General features: G+C 39.3%; 1 protein-coding gene across 4 annotated transcripts in view; it reads right to left on the bottom strand.

Moving 5' to 3' along the window:
* Nucleotides 1-13,990: 13,990 nt before the first annotated feature.
* LOC128891648 (homeotic protein distal-less) overlaps nucleotides 13,991-22,151 on the bottom strand; it is a 135,894-nt gene continuing 127,733 nt past the window's right edge. For all 4 annotated transcript variants that reach the window (XM_054151301.1, XM_054151303.1, XM_054151302.1 and 1 more), the window contains exons 3-5: nucleotides 19,810-19,981; nucleotides 18,388-18,700; nucleotides 13,991-17,335 (exon numbers count right to left, since the gene is read on the bottom strand). In XM_054151301.1, the coding sequence (XP_054007276.1) occupies nucleotides 17,317-17,335; nucleotides 18,388-18,700; nucleotides 19,810-19,981 (504 nt within the window). In that variant the 3' untranslated portion in view covers nucleotides 13,991-17,316. The remainder of the gene's footprint in view (nucleotides 17,336-18,387; nucleotides 18,701-19,809; nucleotides 19,982-22,151) is intronic.

Raw genomic sequence — 22,151 nt, 5'->3', positions numbered from 1 at the left:
TTAGAGATGAATAAATAAAGTTTATTTACATTAGTAATATCGTGAATGTATCAGTGTGGAACAGATAATTACTTCATAAATATTAAATAACACATTCATGTTCATTTTATAAGTTACAGATTTGATCTTCCTCCGTACTCCTACATAACACTTATTAACAAATAATGCACATGTTTAATCGTAGTGTACTTGCGGTGACATGATTTGAGAATTAAAACAACTTTTAGGAAAATGTTAACTTAATCTTTATACAAATTGTAGTATATACATACGTCAAATCAAAAGGCAAACGTAGAATTTCAATTATAATTCTTCGACTATTGGAAACATTGAAACGAATGCAAGAAAATTCAACAAGTAGTCCGAGTACCTAATTCCGTTTAATTATAATTGAACGCGCCATATCCAAGGCAAACGTAGAATTTCAATTATAATTCTTCGACTATTGGAAACATTGAAACGAATGCAAGAAAATTCAACAAGTAGTCCGAGTACCTAATTCCGTTTAATTATAAATGAACGTGCCATATCTAAGGCTAAAGCAGAAGTGAGAAGAGAAACGTGCTCGGTCTCGCGTTATAACGACCAATCGAGCGTTTCAATGAACAAAAGTTGACTGTGAAACAGGTAATTCCCGGGCAGCGTGCTGATTAAAACGTTCTCATTCCTTTTTATCAGTTTTCCCAGCCACTCGAGTTTAGTTTAATACTTGTAATTGTGAAAGCAACAGTGACACCGTCGTCCCCACTCGACCGTAAACGTCGTTTCCTCGAGTTGCGGTCTTCGAGGGCGAATTCATTGGTTTTCATCCACATAAGAGTATTACGGGATTAACGCGCGAGGGTCGTCGAGAGAAAGATGGCAGGGGAGGCCAGAAGGTTAGGGTCGGCCGACAATGTCGCGCAAACGAGCGAGCCACCCCATGCGCGAGTCCGCCACGCCCTTCTTGCTGCGTGGAATCGCAAATTGGCACCCCCAACCTGACCGCCTCTTGCTTCTTCCGCCTCTAGCTTTTCCTCTTTTTCTGCCCAGCCGCCCCAACCCCTTTCGCTGCTCCACAGTTACAACGAGAATCGATCTACATGCATGTACGATTCTACTGTTTATTAACGATGCGCACGAGACGAGATAAATCTCGATCTCTTAGATATAAAAAGTGTAAAGTGTAAAGTGAGATTAGATTTAGATTAACAGGGACAACACCGAGGAGACGTGGCTGTAATTAGTTTTCAGAATAATTCATTTTTATAAATTATGTATCAACATTAATACATTTTTGTTGCCAAATGTTAGTTAATTATCACGACAATTTGTGATTTTAAATTACAGATCAAACTATAACATAGATTTTTGTGATAAGTACGAATTTTAACGAACTCGATGTGTTTCAGTACCTGAAATTTCCAAAGTATGCAGAAACAATGTTGTCAAGATTCGTGCAGTAAGATGATGGTTCAAAAGATTTTAAAATTACGATTTGCATATAATATTAGGATATTTGAAATATTAAATTCTAAATCATTCAAGCAGAGGGTAACAATTATTTTATTCAGCAATTTCTCACACAAGCTGTTAACGATTGGTTAACGCTTGTTATTCGTCGTTGTCAAGGTTCGTCGTGCAATAACTCCATGAATCTGTGGAGCAATTGTGTCTCGAATATTGATTTCTTATTTTTCGCTATCAGCTGACAATAATTATGAAAAGAATTCTATGAAATTAAATATACATGGACACGTACATAAATATTATACATAGGGACTTGCTAGTGCCTACTGTTTCGAGTAGTGGATAATTTCGGCGATAATCGCGTGTGAAAATCAAAACGGGACACCCTGTACAATTCATAGACGTATTGTAGAGCAGGAAAGGGAATTAGTATCGTGCAAGGGGTCAGGAAGAGCGAGCCTTGCCTCGTAAGACGGCGGACGATATCGAATAAACAAACGAACGAGTGGGAGTGCGGAGGAAGTGGCGGATATTAAGGTCTTCGTGACGGAACTTGGCTCGTATTATAGCGAGCTAAGTGAGGAGGCCTCCTCGTCTGGTCGAACTAATTCTATTACTTCATCCCTTCCTTCCACCGCTGTGCGCGACGTTCTATCTACCGTGGATCATCGTTAGACGGGGACCTCTTTCGGTCGCTAGAATTGTCTTTGGGACGGCACAGTTCCATCGCGACCGGTGCCAAGTGTCTGATAAATGTGTCCTTCGTTTGAATCGATGGAACCAATGGTTTCCAAAAGGCAGTCCTTGATTCACCGAAACCAGCTGAACAGAGTTTGTTTAACTTCGAGATTAGAAACGTGAACTGCTATTGGAAATAGGAATAATGAAATCGGTACAATAAAATACTAATTTTATTGGTCAAAAGTTTTGCTTTTATTTCATAAGCTGAGATCTTCTTCTCTACGAGGAACTGATCAAGACTAACTGACAAACGTTATAAGTAAAAGGTAAAAAGAATTTCTAGCACATTTGTGTAGAGCAGTTTAGGCTCTAGGAGAATATAGGAAGGGTCCTCAATGGCAATTGAGGGCTATATCCTAAATTTTCTCTTTTTCTTATTCTGCAGTGACTAATATATACATTGTACATATATTCTCAGTACACTTATTTTTGTAGTAAAATAAAAGGTTGAATTATAGTAAATATCCCAACGCTACAATATTAGTAAACATTTTGTGCGAAAGGATTTGTAGCAACGCTGGTACACCGTGAATATCTGTCAGTAAAATAAAAGGTTAAATTATAGTAGGTAAATATTCCAACATTCCACCTTACAGTTTATTCTGTTTCACACATCTTACCTCACACCGGTTATACTATGTTATCCTACAATGTAAACATATCATTCTTACCTGGCTCGGGACGATCCCTTCCACATCGCAAGATTTTTGTCCAACAGAGGGTCTCTCGCCGCTGAAATGCCTAATTTGACTGTACTAGAGGCGAAATCCGATGTGGGTTAAATGCTAATTGGTTGAAGTCGAGCAACCCCGTGTGGTCGGGTCGTGGCACGATCGCAGGCCACGATAAGAGGGAAACTACACGAAGTCCTCGCGTTCTTCTCCTCACCTACGTACCCGTGGGTCGGTTGAGATGATCACAACGCGCGATACTTAACTTCTCGAGCACTTTAATAGTTTAATTCTCTGCTCGCCTCCTGTTTGTTCTCCGGAAAATATTCGGATCTCATCTTCGGGAACGCAATTAAGGGAGTGGGGCAGACGCGCTTAATAGAATAGGGGATTTTGAGGGAAGGTGAACTAAACGAGGATTTATTCTATACTAGCTGCGGCCCGCGGTTTCACCTGCGAAATACTATTCCTTTTTCTTTTTTGTTTATTTATTGTCGCATCAGCTTGTGAGCTATTAGCGGCCACTGTGAGTTACATATTCAACATTTACAGCATATTAAATGCAATGCAACCTTTCCGGAGCGTAATTGATTAAAAATAGAAATTTATTAAAAATGTATTTGTTTGAATTTAACGTAAGAGAAATGACGTTACTTTTCGGTTTCCCTAATGTAAAGTGACAAATCTCCGACGAACAAAGAATAAAACTTATCCAAATTATAAATGAAATTTAGGAAGTCATTTATCCTCGGAGTATCTTTCAAGTACACGTGTAACCTGGCAGACTTGAATCGTTTAGATAATCAAGAAAATATTAAGTGGTCGCAATCAGTGGAGATTTGAAGAAACCAGATAAGAACTTCAAACTTAATCTTCATTAGTTCGAAGCCTAAGCAAGCTTATCAACATGCCTTCTTAGTCCATTATCTTTTATCTCACATCTAAATTCACACTTTCGGCGTTTTGAGCCGCGCTATGATATTCGCAGGACGCCGATCGACTGATATTTCCCAGCAACATTGTAAACTTGACTTCTAGGAGGTATATAAATTTAGATTCTACGAGGATCTACGGGTTGTCGAAGTCTTTAATATAGCGAGATAATGTGGCATGCACGCGACGCACCGATAAACTTGTTAGACCTGCTCTCGCTGGTCTATCGATATCTACCGTGTGCGCCGTTCGAAATTTACTGCGAGCAATCGATTCGTCCGGTAATGAAATACACGAGAATATTGTTATACACTGTTATTGTTATACACGAATACACTGTTTGAAAATTGCCGCGGAGGAAATATTGTTTCGCCTTCCAGGAAAATTGTTCATCAAAGAACAATTTTCTTATTCATTATCTACCACTTTTCATTCCGAATCTGTTAAAAATGTTGATAACTAATGCTTGGACTAAAACATTTTTATCTAAAATTCAAGCGTTAAAGATTTTTTTGATACAAGTTAATATAAAAAAATTAATGAACCTAAATTGTAAAATTGAAAGCGTTGAAAGAATTGGAAGTAAGAGTTAAGGTATTCTTGTACCAAAATGTCTCCTAATAAAGAATGGATGGATGGGTTCATGAAAATTTACAAAAATAAATAAACACGTTCAATTAGCATCGAACAGCAAATTGACCCTAATAATTCATATGATCCTGTTGCAAGTAACGTAAGCGACTTCTTTTCAGCCTTTACATGTGCGTAAGCAAATGTCATCTCCGCGGCTTTCTAACAGCGCCGCGTGATTAATAGCAAGCGTCTCCATGAAAACAATAGCAAAAACAGGAACATAGGAAGTAATAGCAGTATCTGACGTAACCGATAACGATGCTGCTCGTCCTTATCGGAATAAGAATTGACAAAGGAAAGCAAGCATAAGTTCAACTAGAACAAAAAATTATATAAACTCCACGGCTCTGGATTGCTCCTTGGTTCTACGTTAAATGACCCTTTCTGACCATATTTTCTGAGGGAATACTTCAAAAAAACATTACAATATTTCTTTGAATATATAAGTAAAGTGTTCTCAAAATTTCGATAGATTGAATATATTCGTGTCTTGAGAAAAAAATTCATACGTATCACTAAAAAAACGTAGTTCTAAACCTATTTCATCCCTTAACCAGCTGAAATTAATCAAAATATAGATTCCCTCTAATCCAACAACGATAAAGGTCGAAACTCGTAGCCACCGTGGTACGAACCCCCCGACATCGATGGCGTCTCGCTCTTCAGAACGAAGGAAAATCGGAGAACATCCACTCAACATAATCTTTTGGAAGGTACATCTCGGATGAATGCTGGTGCCTTCCCAGCCGAGATCCATCGACCATTGTGTCCATTATAAGTTTTTGTCCCTCGGTTGCAAAGAGGTTTCCCGTGAGTCCTGTGAGACTCTATGCCGCTGCATTGTCGTGGCGTCGCTCGCCTCGCTCGCTCTTTCGTTCGATCTCTCGCTCCACTTCCCTTTTTTTCCCTTTTCACCGAGTATAAGTTTACGTTTGGAAACCGCGGTTAGGCGCGCACGCTGCATTCATCGGGACATCGGTGCACCTTTTTCTGCCGATGGTCCCGCACGGACGGGCATACGTAGTCGCGCGTAACGAACGACTGACAAGGAACATCACTCAATTGTAACACGCCGATTTCGATGAAACTTGGTATACAGGTAGAACCGGTACAAATATTCGACGCGTACTTTATTTATGCTGGGCGATATTCGTGTTCAGGGGGTGAAAACTACCCTCCAACGAAATAAAATAACTCTTAGGTCGTTAACTAATGTCTAAGTTAATAAACGAAATTTATTGTCTACTGAATCTTATATATACAGATATATTGTAGTCCATCAGATTGAGACTCAGGTTATGTGTCTAAATTCATTGTAATGAGTATTTGGTTCATGTAGAAGGTTAGTACTGTAACAAAACAAAATGAAGAGCGAATATTATAAGTGTGTGAATGTAAAGAGATGGTTAAAAAAACTATATGTTTCCAATTGTTCTTGGACAAATCGGAAAATTGGGGAAATATGTGTGCTTATTGTCTGTATTCGTTTTTAATCATTTGCACTCGAAGTCATTTCGTTACACAATCTGTAAACAGGAATCATGAGATATTTATACACCGGGGAATACATTTATGCCAACAATCGACATTTTATACTACTCTATTACGTAGTATTAAGCGGTCACTGATATGTCCTATCTTTCAGGTTACAACCTTACAGTCTTAGAAAATAATCAGTTTCATTTTGCCAGCAAAATCATGTTTCGCAAGAAATATTTATGAAAAAGTTATTTTATTCGCAACTTGAAGGGTAATCCACTTCCACCCTTTGAACGTAAATATCAGCTAATATAAACAAAATTACACGCACATTATTTCTCAATCCTATACATGTGCTGGTACCAAGTTTCACGAAGATCGGCGTGTTGCAATCGAGTGATGTTTCTTGCGAGAGAGGCTCCGCTGGAACATGCTCGCTTTTGTCGGCCAAGAGTGGTCTTTGTCTCGCGGAAAATCGATATTCAGATAAACGAACGATTTAATCGCGCGGATACATAATCGCCTTATTAAGCTCTGTCACGGTTATTACCGTTGGCCAGAAGTGGCGAGCGCATTACAGAATCAACGGACATCTGGATCGGTAATAATCGATTTTTGATGGCATCGGTCCTGGCACAAGATGCGGTTTCTGTTGTTGAATTCAAATTCAGAGTAAGTATCCAACGAAGAATGAAGCTCTCCGATGCATTCTTCTACAATTGTGATTCATCAGAAGTTCGTAATGGCGAATCATTATAATCTTAACCTTTTTATGCGTACGATGGGGCGCTAGTCAGTAGAAAAATAAACCTGGCACGGTTATTAACTCATTTACATCGCACAGAAAAGTTGAGGGTACAATTTTATCGTAAAAATGATCCTTCAATGTGTTTAAAATTTAGAAATTTTGGGTGACGATCTTGAAAGTTGCTGAAAACATAACGGCTTGAGTGTACAACAAACGCAGAATATTATTGCACTGACATAAAAGGATGCATTGAAAATTAATAAAAGAAACAGAATTACGTGGAATCTATTTTGATTAAATATAGAATGTTTTAAAAATATTTAGTATAGTTAAATTTTCATTTGTATACATATACGACATTTCATATGGACCAATCTAATATTAGATGCAGAGTAACCATGTTATGCTTGCAAATTACGAATAAAAGTATTCCTAAAATTATAAGCTTCTCTTATATAGTGAGATAACACTTACTTTTTATCGATGAGAGTAGCACGAGGAACAATGTGTCACACCAACGCTAGAAAATCGATCGGAGGATGGCCTCTGCGTTTCACGAACTTCCCGCGGACATGACTTTTCAAAGACACCGGGTAGACACCTAGCAAGACGTGGGATAGTCGGTGACTTCGCTTTAAGCGAGATAGGAGTACAGTTATCCATAAAAGTAGACCATGCGTACGCTGCGCCGGCTCTAGAACGGCAGGTGGTGTCCGCTACCGCTGAACAAAGAGAAAAGGAAAAAAAGGAACTCGAACCTACCATCAGGACACCGCATGTCCGTTCGGCAGTCGTTCCTCTGAAATGATTGAATAATTGACCGACTCGATCGAAAACGCGACATGGGTTGCTGGTGGACAAACTAAACGTGTCCCGTGTCCAAGTGATCGGACATTTGATAAAGCTGTTCCTTAACATGTACAATATACCCTTACTAAGAAGTTTGCGTTCCTTTGCAAAAGTCAAGAAAATCGAGATTACAGTTATATCATTTTTTAGCAGTAACGTGCTTGAAGAGAATACTTTCTGAATGTTTCATTTACACATGACCAATACGCCGGTGAAAGGACATTTGATAGAGTTGCTCCTTAATATGTATAAGATACTCTTAATAAGAAGCTCGCATTCCTTTAAAAGTGTTAAGAAACTCGAGGTTTCGATTATATAATTTTCTCATAGCAATGTACTCGAGGAATATTTCTACACTAATCGTTTTTTAGATAAGATTCATGAAAGGGGAGTGAAGCGGACGAAGGGATGGGTAGAATAATTCCGACGGTCGATGTTTAAATTGAATTAATTAGTTATTATTCATATTTTATACAATAGTAATCATAATTAAGGTATTTTAGTCCTCGTAATATCTATATTCGTACAAGGGTACTCGATAAAATTGATAAATTGGGGTCTGCCGTGTTGTTAACCTATATGTATATAGACGATTTCTGGCTTCGCTCGCTTTCTTTTTCTTTCTCTTTTTCGTTCTCATATTCTTTACACTCTTATCACAATATCGTATTTTACACAGATTTTTTTCATTTACGGCTTACGTGCTAAGGGGGCGATATTTTGGGGGGGGGGGAGATTCGGGGGAGGGGGAGGGGGCCCGGTGCAATATGTACACGCATTCGGGGGTACGATCGCTCTGTCCACGGTGCTCTCGAATCGATCCCTGTGGCTTGCACCGAGACTAGTATACGCTAGTAAACTCTACGGACTCTTTCTCTCCACTTTTTTTCTTTTTCATATATTTTTCTTTTTTTTTTTCGTTTCCATCAAACGATACGTTCGCTCGTTCTATTTCGCGTCCACGGCCGGTGCTCTATCGAAGATGGGCGAAATTCTCAGTTAAATAACAAACAACGAACAATGAATGAATCGGTGAACAACCTTTGATACGTTATCGAGGAGATTTTATAACCTTTTTGTATTGCATTCGTTCGGTAACATTCGCAATCTTGGCAAATCGATCGATCTTTTGAGCGCAAATTTTGAAAACGAAAGCTGAGGTCAACGTGCGCACGGTATATCGATTATCTGAGGACATTTCTACGGTATTTTGGTCGTGTTAATGTAACAATTTGAATTTATGGCAACATCGTGTAACCTCGAGCGTAAATTAACACGTTCCGTGTCACGGAGAGGTGTGTAAACCCCAGGATCAAAGTTTTCCTTCAAACCGTTTGTAATTTTCATTGAGAAATGGAAAATTTTGTACAAAATTTGCTATGAACTTCGGTATTGACATTTGGATAACATACAAATCGTGTTTAACGTGTCGTATTACGTTTATAAGGCGTGTGATGATCATTTTTTTTTTCAATATATATACATATATATGTCAAGATTGGGCCAAATATATATGTCAAAATTGTTAAATTTTTATTTCTTCTATTAAACTAGTTACTCTAATAGAAGAAATAAAAATGTAACAATTGCACGAATACTTATTGCTTCTATATTTCTATCGATTTATTGTGTTTTCTTGTTAATTTCGCAACATATATAAATGACTAATTCTTTGTTGTACCTATTCCAGAGATTTCCAAGAATAATTTCATTAATAATAAAAAAGAAGTTAATAAATTACAATTTCACATAGATTTTTGGAAATTGATCGGTGTACGAATACTTTCTGCACCCACATAGTCTCTTTACGAAAGTAACCAAAAATTAGTGCACCACGGAACGCGTTAAACGTCGAAATAAAGTTTACTCGACTTTTCCAGGAAATACAATAAATCATCCAAATTTTCTCATTTAATTGCGACCGGAATCGCACGCAGTCGATTTACCTATCGCGGTAACTGTACAGACGAGTAAGCGTCATAGAAGATGTCCGTTCGCGTTCTATAATATTATCCGAATAAAATTCTGCCCATCTCCGGGTTCTATTATTCCGCGAGCCCGACAGAAGCGTGACGAAGCTGAACGAAGCGACGCGTGGCGTCCCAGGCCGTGGTTTGATTTGTCAACGACAGGAAATTGCGGACCGTTCGAGACGTTCTCGGCAGCGTTTCGTCTCGTTTTTCTTTCCTCCTTTACTTTGCCCCCAGTGGATCCACCGAATGGGGAAATAAGCTCGCGGTACTATATAACGGTTCCAGGGATCCCCGGTGGACGTCCAACGGCATACGCGAGCGACGCTTTCGTCCAGCTGCGTCGTTTCACGCTGTTTCGCGTAATTCACTCGCTCTACGCGCAATTTAGGAACTGAGGGAGCTTCGTCTTAAATTATACACGCATGCTGCTCTTTATTGCACCGAATCTAAACGCAACCCGTCTCCGCTGCTCGAGGTCGTTCCGCGCCTCGCAGCTCTACGCTCTAACTACACTTATTAACGTACAACCGAGGAATCCTCGTCGTCGACGTCGCGGCGCTCGAGCGCTCCCCGCGAGCCAGGAATTACGATCGACGATCGAGTTATTAGATCCGCGAAAAAGTTCTGACCTGTGGATTTTATATGATGAAAACGAAACTATTGTTTTATTTTACTTTATTTTATCGTCCTTTTACGGTTGCCAAGCGTCGACATTTAATTGTTTAAAATGTTACGCGATTCGGCATTTGAAGTATCGTTTTCGATAGGTATAACGAAAAAATGCATTCGTTACAGTATCACCTCGATGAACTTCCGTCATCGAAGAATTCGCAAACTGTCCATAAGGTAACGAAAGGTCATCGATGCAAATGGCGAATATTTTGTAGATTGTTTGTTTTTAAATAAAGATTAAATTTGTTTGGTACGTCACAGTTCAGAACGTTTTTGCGCACCTGTTACAATTGGTTTTCGTTCGCTTATCGTGATTCTTTCTTCTCGAGCCTTACGCGTGTACACAATCTGGCCATAGGTTCTGTTAACAGGGTAATATCGTACATAGCACAAGAACGAAAACACTGACTGTATGTGTATAAAGTTTCTATATGACATTATTATTCCGCTCTACCTGGCGTTGCTGTCCTATATACTTCTACAGTTATTGACAGAACCTACGGTGGGACTATGTACTGAAGGGTAGAATGAAACTGTAAATTTTTGATAATGAAACAGGAATAGTTGAGGGAAAATGAAAATTTCTTATTAAAATTAAGATTGTTCGTGTTCATAACAAACGTAGCTTTTGAATTTTTGAATAACATGTGTGCTTCTAACTCGTTTATAAAACATTCTTCTCGCGGGTTGTACCCAATGTTAAGGCTCGTAGAGGGTTGAAATATTCCGTTTTACGTGAAAAAAATATTTGTGGCTCCATAAGATACAGTGTTACCTTCGGATAAGTTTTACAAATATTATACGTTAGGTCACTGTATGATTGAAAACCTTAACAAATAAAGATACTTATCTAGAAAAAAATTGTTTTTTTTTCTTATTGAATTTTAAAATAAAGAGAAGGAACACGAAAAACCTACATTTGAAACATTTTTAAATGACACAGTTGGGTGAAATGTTTAAATTCGATGCTACAGGGCTACCTTAAAACTTAAATGGGTCCTGTTTATGAATTCTATTCCAGTTTCATCGCATAAAAAGTTGATATTTTATGTACAGATTCACTCCACCTTACTCTGGACTCGGTAGTTACAGTTTAACTTAATGTTTCTCAAACTGGAGTACCCATGTTCCGAGGAGACAAAGAATACGACGTCGTACAAAACACAACACTTCTTTGAACATTGTAATTTAATCACCCCTCCGTTTGGAATTTGGATCATCGAAAACCTGAACGAAATTTGACTTTTCTCTGACCTCCAAATTTATTTGTAAGCACTAATGTTGTAGAGACCTTCAAAATTAACTTCAAATGTTTCTAGACTCTTTGAAAGTCTGCTGCAGTAAAAATTAAACGTATTCCTGGAAAGTTTTCTGTTTTCGGTACCAAAGACATTAAAGAAAAAGCTGGAAACTGAAAGTCTTGAAAATACTTTATACATATATTTTCCTTATTCGTTATTCGTTACTTTTCATTCCGCTTTCGATAGGGTGAATACGAAATGACACAATCGATTAAACTTTTCGTTGTTCAATGAAACAGACGAATATGAATGAAAAACCAAATTGGATTAAATTTTTCGTCTTGCAATGAAACACCTGAAAGTCTATATTCTTTCCTTTCTCTAGTTCTTCCTCCTATATTGACAATTTGCATACAAAGTGATTAATTTCTTTCTTCCTAATTTCACTAGTGAATATTTAAACAAATGATCTATCAATAAATATCAAATTAACCCACTCTATTCACATTTTTCATACAAAATGAATTCCTTTCTTTTCTTTCCTCTCAATCTTAATCTTTTGCTCGCAACAGTTCATTTAGGCCCCCGTGGCTCGGTTTTCGAAACGTCTGTGGCCAATTTGAGGAATCCATTTGGCAACCGTTGAATTCCGTTGGGAAAGGACGTCCACTGGAAAGGAATCCTCTCGGCGCAGCTACTTTCCGCGGGTTTCGTGAAAGAAGGCAAAATCAGGAAGTGGAGGGATCGCGCGAGACCGCGTTCTCATGAGACGACCATTGTTGCACCGACACGCTGGAGGATTTGGGTCAGCGGTGGGGCTCCTCGGACCTCCCAGTTTCCCGTAGTCGCGAACCGCAACCGTCATTTTCTGCGGTTTCGTGGCGTCTCTTTGAAAGCTAGCTGACACGCTCGCGGGACGCAAGATGGCAAAGGTGACGCGACATGGCCGACGGGAACACTGCACAAACCGCTCAGAACAAGACAACTATCTCAGCCGATGCTTTAGATGGTTTACATTCTACAAACGAATTTTACGAATTTCAATTCAAAGTAGAATCATCGTTTCAGGAACTTTTCTTTGGGTACCATAGCGTTTTAACTCTATATTGCACAAACTTAGACTTTCCTTTCAAACAGGAAATATTTCTTTGTTATATATATGAGCACGAGGTAAGCAAAACGTGGTTCCAAGCTTGATGGTTTATCACCATTCTAAATTGCATTCTCGATTGCAGTCTCTAACATCTTCTCAGCTGATGCTTTCGATGATTTACATCCTCTAAACAAATCTAGTGAAGGTCGCTCTAAAGTGGAATTATAGTTTCAAGAACTCTTCTTTAGATACCAGAGCGTTTTAAGGCTGTATTGTACAAACTTTGACCTTTCTTTCAATTAGAAACTACATTTTTGTTACGTACATGAGCACGAGGTAAATAATATTCAGATAAAGCAACGAGTAATTGAATCTATGAAGAATAACAAAATCTCTATGAAATACAGGGTTAAATCATCTCATTGTTATTTTCATTCGAAAAATTGAGTGACAAATATAACACAGAGTACGGAAAAATTGAAGAAACCGCGCAGAACAAGAAAAGTCCAAACCGATTTTGACCTTAATCCACTTCTGGTTTGGGTTTTACAAGATATTGCGTATTTCGAAATCTTAATTTATCACGCGACAACCACAACAAAATGTGATTCCTAGCGTGGTGGTCTGTGGTCTTCTGTCACCGTTGGAAGCAATTGCATTCCTCAGCTGACGATTCAGATGCAGTTATCTCGTTAGTTATAACCACGTTTTGCTTCCAATCTCGAGAAACATGGCCTCGTAACAAATTTTTGGAAAAATTCCTTGCCAGTCCAAAGTAAAATTATGGTTTCAGTATGTAAGTATGGTCAATATTTTTTGGCGTAACCGATTAATAGAACGGAACGGACCTATAAACTGTGAGCAGTCTCTGTATAAACTTTACCTTTACAGATTATTCGTACAATGAGTCAGCATTGTATTTGTTAACGCAGAAAGTCCTTGTGGATAAAGTAATCGGTATTGTTTATGCTCTAGAGGCGACAGCTTTCTAATACGTAATCAAATTTGTCGAAATGTTGAAATTCATTCATTTTACAACGTAATAAATTTTTACGTTAGATATGATTGAGTCAATCCATTCACGTGACGAGCCATTCGAGTGTTACGTCAAGTATTTAAAGAGGCCACAAAGTTAACGATGTCGTGTGTGATAATTTGTGCAATTATTGTTGGTACGACTCTTTGTACGATAATAGCGAGGCATGTATGGTTTTCGTACGACTAGATTCAGCCCTTCGGATACATTTCCTTGGATATCAGAGCGTTTTGACCCTATATTACACAACTTTTTCCATGCATTTTAAACAGAAACTTTCTCTTTGTTATATATACGAGCATGAGGTTTGCAATATTCAAATCAAACTAAACGTACAAACAATAATAAAACATATTACCATGACTGCTTCCTTTGAGTTCTCATTTATGCAATACAGAGTTAACTCAATGTCTTCGTTCGAATAACTTGAGTAGAAATTTGATCCATTTCAGTGGCATTAAGTAAATTTTAACACGAACTCACATTAACATGATTTTTATTATAAAGAAAACATAGCACGATCGACTAATCCGTTTGCCACTCATTGCTAGGAAACAGGAATCTATAAGTTCGAAATACCTCCCATACGAGCATTTCGCGTCCCATAAGCAAAACAATTCTCAGAATCTCGCGTTCGTCTTTGAGGAGAAAGTGTTACTACGCGACTTACACAAAAAAAAAAAAAACAGAAAAGTTCAAGAAATTACTACTGAAACGCATGCAAATGTGTACCATGTTGCCAAACCACCAATTTAAGGTTTACGCAGGTACCGACGCACCGCGAAAACCGATAATTAAAGTTTGTAAAGTTTTTCATATTGATTTCTAGCTGAGTATGCAGTTCCTCGTGGCTCGTTAAAGCTATTCGTTTGATATCTGTTTGGTTTCATTGAGATAGGTAAACTTGGAACACCTTGGATGGTAGAAACTCTATGTTCGCTACAAAATCTTTTAATTGAAATCAATTTAGTCAAATTTATTTAAATTTATATGTTTCTCCTAATACATCTTTTAATTTAAACAAATTTATTCAAATTACCCAATACATTCTTTTATAATGTTATTAATTTGAATAAATTATTTCATGTATTTGTGTATTTTGTAAATTATTATATGTATTTTACTCAAATTTATTCAGACTCGTATATTCTTTCAATAGACCTTATAATTTAAATAAATTTTATTCAAAGTAATAAGGTACCTCGTCCATTAGGTGTTACAATATCGCCCTGCATTATGATCGAAAATTGGGACCAGGAGTTATCAGCGTGGGAGTGACATCGTGAGAACTCTGTGGTCGCAACTGGTCGAACTCAAATGCCACGGAAATCTCGATCATGGTCCCATTTTTGCGTGGGTTGGCACTAAGCGTATCAACACTTTAACTACTGGCCTATTTAGGAACAGTTTACACCTCAGAGGGGAACTCTCTACATTAATTTATATTAATCTAGGTTGACGTTGGCTTCTGTGTACTGTTAAAAATTGAGCATTGTAAATAGACTACTAACAACACAGTTAATCAATCCCAGGAAGTAAACACTGGAATTGAAAGGCTTATAAATAGATTTCCGATAGGTAAAGTGTTAAGAGGGTCGATGCAGAAGAGAAATCGATCCCTTCGCGGACTTTTTAATGGGTCTTTAAAAGCAGCAACTAAAAAACCAGTGGCAAGCGTAACTTCTACTTTTGGAAACGGAGCAACAAAATCACTTTTAGTGACGAGCAATACTACTTCGACAAAAGGAATCGATTTACTAGCAATCATTATTGCGAAAGTTCGGAATTTTGTTGTAATGGTGATTTCGACCTGTTTCATTGCCAAAACGAAAAGTAATTATTGTACATTATTAACGTTATCTGAATCACGTTTCTGCAAAGTTACGAATTTTTTGGGATTCTTGGGTCGTCGAACTTCCCTTGTTAGTCCCGAAGTACTTTTGCGAGTGTCTGAATTTCAGGTTTTAGGCATTCATGGGAATATGAAGAGCATATGCAAAATGAACAACATATTAACTCATGTAAAATTGAATGGTAAAATCGTTATATTAGTTTATGAAATTTGTATCTTTGTACAAAATGTATAAAGCAAATGTATGAGCAAAGTCGAATCGAACGGCGTAACCCCTATGCTTCCCTCCCCTTCAAATCGTAGGTGCTTCGCCAACTCCTGAGCAACGAAGTGTACCAGAGTCGGTTGCCCCATCCGGAAAGGCGGGACTGTTGATTCCGCGTCACCATAACTGTGGTGATCGTTTCGAGATCGTCAATAGGATTTCGTTGCTTCTAAACCGCCCGGAGGACCGACTTGACGAAGTTTATACAACACATCCCCCCCCTTCCTTCATTTTTTCCGTTCTCCGCCACCGCGATGGTCGTTTCGCCGTCGTTCGATCCGCGAGATCCAGCTTCCAACGCGAAGTGGGTCAGACGCGGTTGGCCAACTGTCGTGGGGGATCGAGCCGATCCAACGTCATCGACGATTGACATTTACCGCGGCGAATGGGGATCGGTAGGGATCGTGCCTAACCGCGGGGATCCCTGGGTGGAGGGGTGGCGAAAATATCCTCCGTCCGAGAGGATAATTGTTCGCCGGCGTTTCGAGAGATCGACCGCTATCTTGACATTTAACGAAGGAGATTGTCGCGGCTGGAGTGTGTAATCGGTTGCGATCATTGAAATTCTAGCGGTAATAGACCGTGGTTGACTCGCTCGGCTCTCCTGGCTCCAGAGATGGGGAAAATTCTCATCTAAATAGATAACTTCGAGCAGTGGGAGGTAAACAGTTCCTCCGTTCCTCGTCCACACGTTCACCGCGATAACTTTCTTATTAGGTCAAATAGTTGTAAGCATCTGTTTCTATTTTGTATTTCGCGAGATACGTATGACGTATTTGCGACACGGGTGTTGCTCACGTTCTTTTTCGGCAGTTAGGAAAAAGGGGGGACGCTAATTTTATTTTAAGCCGTTCTTTTGATTCCTATCGAAACATTTGTACTGGCCTCTAAAAATAAAGAGCTTAAATACTCTTCGTACATGGACTTTTCATTTGGATAAACGAGACCTTTAACGTTCCTTATCGTAGACACTCGAGAAAAAATAAAAGTTTCGTGCCGGGGCATGTATGTTCCCGTTCCGCGGTGAACGTGTCGAATTCGATTTACGAAAACGAAATACTTCGGAGGGAACAAATAAATCTGTAACTCCCCAATGGAACAAACGTGACGAATAAATAGTCCTACGAAACTTTGCCCATCTCTGCATCGGGACAGACGCAAAGATTCTCGGTTCTTGGACAGAAAATTCCTCGTCTGGATTCTTACTCTTCGGGTGCAACGTAGTCTTCGACCAGTCTCGTAGGTCAGGGAACGAGATCCTTCTCGTCAGGTCTGAATCCTCGAGATCCTTCTCGGATCCATGGTGGCTGGTGGGGGCTCCTCGAAGCCGTTGAAGGTGCCCCCTGTCGATCCTTGGGAGACTTAGCTAGTTTCGTCCGCTTTCATCGCGTGTTTCATCGCGCGGCTAAATTACTATTATCGTTATTAGTTCCCTGGCAGGACACGTGTCACGACGTCGCGATTAATCTTTCACTTCGACGGACGACCCGCATGGATACCGCCTGGCCGACCTGGCAGACGCGGCTCCCTCGTTAAACGAATAGAAACAATATTAACATCGAACGCGAATTCCATCGTGACAGGTGCTACACGTATTCACACTTTGGAGCTGGGGCGCTGGCGCGTCCACGGCGCTACGAAGAAGTGGTTCCTCCTGAACACAGCTCGAAGGACGTCTTCGTTAAACCGCCGGCCACACCCTGAAAAAGACGACAGACGAGACCGATTAAAACCCAACCCTCGAACCAACGATATAAGGAGAGGTAAATATACTACGAGTGGGGAGGTGAAGTCGTTTCTGACCGACTTCTTATTGTTAGCTTCGTATTAGCTTGTTCGAAAAGTTTCTTTCGTTTCACTAATAACAAGGGGAACTTATGATGTCATGGATCTTTATAAGAATTCTTGGGATTATTCTACAATATTAGTAAACATTTTGTGCAAAACGATTCGTACCAGAGAATCTTCGTTTTCGAGCAAAACAATTAAAATAATTTCCTCCGTAGGTTCCTTTGTATTCGTGCTAATAGGGACTCAATTTCGAAAATAGTTGAACGAGTATGTTTATGTTTTGAACAAGAAAATTACATAAAAATTACGATCTTTAAAGATCGTGCATGTTGTAAAAAATGTTAATTATTGTATAATTGAATAGTTTAGAAGTACTTCTATTTATATATTTCGTATACATAATTTTCTTGATAAAATAATCTATCGTCTACTTTTTTTTCGAAATCTGGTAAAAAATTCAGAAACGTTGGTTGCAAATAAAATCATTGCAAAAAACTGACCCGCAGCAAAATGCAAGGGGTTTCATCGATTTCAGGCAGATAAATAGTACCTTTTTTGCGATAAAAGTGGTAAAAGAATAAACCAAGGTCAAATGTTCTTTCATGGGACCAAGTGGCAGCGGTGCCCTATCAGATCCAAGAAGTGTTAATCCGATTGGTTTATCCATCTCAGAGTAAGCGGCAGTACACAATTTTTCGGTTTTTTTGAAAGAAAAAAAAAACAGGTAAAAAATGAGAAATCGCAAAATGTCTTGATAAACCTGGACCACCTGGGAGACATGCCCTACAAGATGCAGAAGGTTTCATCCCCATTGGTAATCGGTAAACAAACATAAAAAGAAATACATGCCGAATTGAGTAACCTCATTCTTTTCGAAGTCCGTTAAAAATCTCAAACAGTCCCGAGTCTTCCCTTAAAGAACTAGATACGAAGAAGAGAAACGTTGAGAATTGGTACTTACGTGAGTAGTCCAGGATTAGGATCCGCTTGGTACCAGGAGTACTGTGGCATGTAACCCGCGTGATGCGGCGGTGGCGGCGGGGGCGGTGGATGGTGACCCGGCGTGTGGGGGTGGTGGTGGGTGTGTGGTGGCGCGTGGGGGTGCGGATGGTGCTTCATCTCGCCCGGCCAGGAGGGCGCGGGTGGGCTCTCATTATGCTGAGGCGACATCTCGCTTCCGGGACTCGAACTGCCGGGGGTGTGACCCCCTGCGCCGCCTCCCATTCCCCCCAGGTAGCCTGTCGTCGGACTGCCCGACACGGAACTTCCGCCTCCTGAAACACAACAGAGAACGTTCGAGATCGATCTTCGAGATACTACCGTTATCTTTCGACTGCCACCACTGGATAGTATTATATTTTAGTCTGTACATTTACTATATAATTCATCTCTACAACCCTCTAGCCTATATTTTTTAGCTTCGAAGATTCATACTATTACTAGGTACCAATTCAAAATTGGACTTATCAACGGGAACCCAAATGGCATGTTGCTTTTTGACAATGTATGGGGTTGTCCAGAAAACATCGTGACAATTTTTAAGAAAAAATTGAAAGACACGTTTGAATTTTCATATATATTCATTGAATTATATAGGTATTATTTCGCTCCACAACCTTTCTACTTTTTAAGGGATGTACACATGTTATTTGTTTTCAACCATTCACGAACTTTCCAGACCACGCAATATAATACAAAATTCGATTTTGTTTAGGAGAAAGTTTGTAACACTTCGTTCACTCTAAAAACCTCTCGAAAAGCGGCTCTAGAATTCTGTTTTATTATTTTGATGGATATAAAGTTGATATAAATACGATTAGCTCGCCGTATGACTTATATTTCACTATCAAAGTATCGCTAAAATTTAGAATCTAGAACTCTGGTAATTTAAAAGCAATAATATAGAACGATATGTACATGGATATGAAAATATAATTGTGTATACTATCATAAAACGACATTACATATTGATATATGTACATACATGTAGATATTATACATATTCCAGTTTATTTGTTTTCCATTACATTCTAAAACTTCTTTTACTTCTTCAAAGCCTCCAGAAAAGAATGTAGGATTTTATTCCTAACTCAAACTCAAATTCGAAATTCGTTTACGAAATATGTTGATATAATATGTCTCGTTGAAAAATTTGCGAACAAGAATCGCGTTACATAAAATAGTCTAACATTGGAAACGTGTCTTTTTTGGTATCGTTAGACTCGATTATAAATTCTTATAGCTTTCTCGAAGCGTTGACTAACAAAATTCGTTAGACTTACGATGTCCCCTCATAGGTGACATCCGAGTGCAAAGAGTTAGACTTAAGGATCATCCGACTCAAATTGTAGAATAGGTTTAAAGCGATTACAAAGAAACGTACCTCCTTGCATGAGACTTCCGGGTTGGCCCGGTTGAGGGGATGGTCCTCCTGGCAGAGCGGTTCCACCAGCTAGAAGGCTGCCGTGCTGTCCGCCGCCGCCTCCGCCGCCTTGCTGCGCGGCCTTCATCATCTTCTTGTACTTACTCCTTCTGTTCTGGAACCAGATTTTCACCTGCAACAAAAATTGAGAGAACGCCCGGTCAGGTGAAACTCGTTTCGCGAGTTGTCAGTAGCTATTGCTCAGGAACGAACAGGTGGGACGCGAAAGGGGTGAGGGGTAGGGTGAAAGAGGGGGGAGAGTGTCCGTCGGACGGGTTGATGTACTATTTGACGTAGTTCGAGAGACGTGGGAAGCCAGCAATTTTCACTGTCTCTGCTCCCGTCCTTCCGTCCGTCAAACATCCGATAATTACAGACCCCGATATAAAGTTTCTGCGGAATACACACGCACCGCGTAACGATACACGCCTGTTCGGTTGGCAGGTATCAGGTCATTTCATAAGTCCGCGCGTATTTCAGTCTGGAAACTTTCGGACGTTGTAAACATGCTACACTGTTTAAAGAGTTCCAGGACAGGCTCGTTCGGGGACAGTAAAATGTCGTGGTATTTGCATTTATTGTGTGGTAAAGAGAGTAAATAGTCGCGTAGGGGCGATGAGTTTTTTTTTTCAAAAAGCATTTTTAAGAAAAAGGACGCCATTGAAAAAGAATATTTTGGTCTTTCACATTTTTTTATTTTTTATTTTCTTAACTAAATACAATTTTGACAAACGGCCATCACGAGAACATTTTTTTCACAAATTTTGTCTTAACTATGTATTAAATTTGTAACCTTCAACAATTGACTTTCTCTTCAGCTAACTCTCTGGTAGTCTGAAGTAGTATGAAGCTGTATACTATACATATACCGATCACCTCTGAAAACGTCTAAAATGGCATTTTGCCCTAAGATCCTTACATGCTTTCAACAAATTATATGTATTAACTCCGGTAATTCCTAAACGTCCAAAAATTAACTTTCCATCATTTTAACGGTTTACTTGAAGATCAATGTGGAGCTGTATATAGCGATCAATTCTGATAACACCTAAAATGGCACTTTGTGCTCTGTCATCCTTACATACTTCGAATAAAATGCATTAACTCTGCCATCTTCGAAATCTCTAAAAATTAACTTTCTCTCTATCATTTAATCGATATCCTTCGGAAACAGTATAGCGATCAGCTCTGACAACGCCCAAAATGATCAGCTCTGACAACACCATCAGCCCTGTCATCCTTCCAGTACGACGGTCGATCATACGTCTGGCCAACGGAACCCGACGTAACGCGTATCATCGTCGCGCTACCGAGTCGAGCAAAGGAAAAAAACCAGGAGAAGAAGAAGAAGAAGGAACTGCTCGTTTCGTAACTGTCGTTTCTTTTGCCTGTCTCTGCCTACACGCTGCATACAACGACGGGTACGGCCTGCAGCGGATACTAATGCGCGTGTGCCGCTGTTAGGATTGCACATGCGGTATTTTTTTGTGTCTTCGCGATCTATACGTATGCCGCGTGCACGTGACGTGCTGCTCAATCTTACATAACCTTGCCTCATAGAGTCCAACGCTGTGGAGCAACAGAGAATCCGACGGGAGGAACGTTCGTGTTTTGCCAGGACTAAATAAACGCCGCTCCAACCCCGATCCTCGAGAATTGCGCGAAGAGGAAGAAACGCCGTTCGTTCGGTAGGCTTTTTAAGGAAAATCGGCGTAAGTCCGGTCTCTTTTTATCCGGCATTGTCAGCTGGGAAATAGAATTTCCTGAGAGAAGGAAATATCTTGGTTGTAGCAATGTATACTTCAATATTACTCGTTTTTTGTTTAGTGGTGCAGTCTTTTCTAATGAGGAAGGCGTAAATCTCACGAGGGCCAGTTTTGAATATTTTAAAAAATGTTCAAAATTTAAGTAGAATTAAAAAAAATTTATGTTGCATCCGTCACCAATAGTTGCAGATATCCGTTTCCATAAAACTTTCTTCTGTTTTGTACCAGTGTACCAACACCATCTCATAACAAATTAAGATAAAAGTACTGAGTATGTATTATTTCACACCAAGGAGTGTTGATTGTCGTATCTTTAAAAATTTTAATACATTTTATAAACAATTTTAAGGGTCACATGAAACTCTTGCTGGTTCAAAGGCTAAAATATTCGACTTCTCTACAGTCCTGCAATTATGTGAAAAGAATATTTCTAACTAATAAATGCGATACTCCTGTAATTACCTATCACTGTGGATGATAGATTTTCTGATTTAACACCAATAAATTTTCCATTCTGGATAACTCAGTCAATGGTAG

This window comes from Hylaeus anthracinus, unplaced genomic scaffold (genome assembly GCF_026225885.1).
Source record: "Hylaeus anthracinus isolate JK02 unplaced genomic scaffold, UHH_iyHylAnth1.0_haploid 12002, whole genome shotgun sequence".
Classification (NCBI taxonomy): domain Eukaryota; kingdom Metazoa; phylum Arthropoda; class Insecta; order Hymenoptera; family Colletidae; genus Hylaeus; species Hylaeus anthracinus.
The sequence above is the reverse complement of the archived record's forward strand: the minus strand, read 5'-3'. Positions and strand labels throughout refer to the sequence as shown.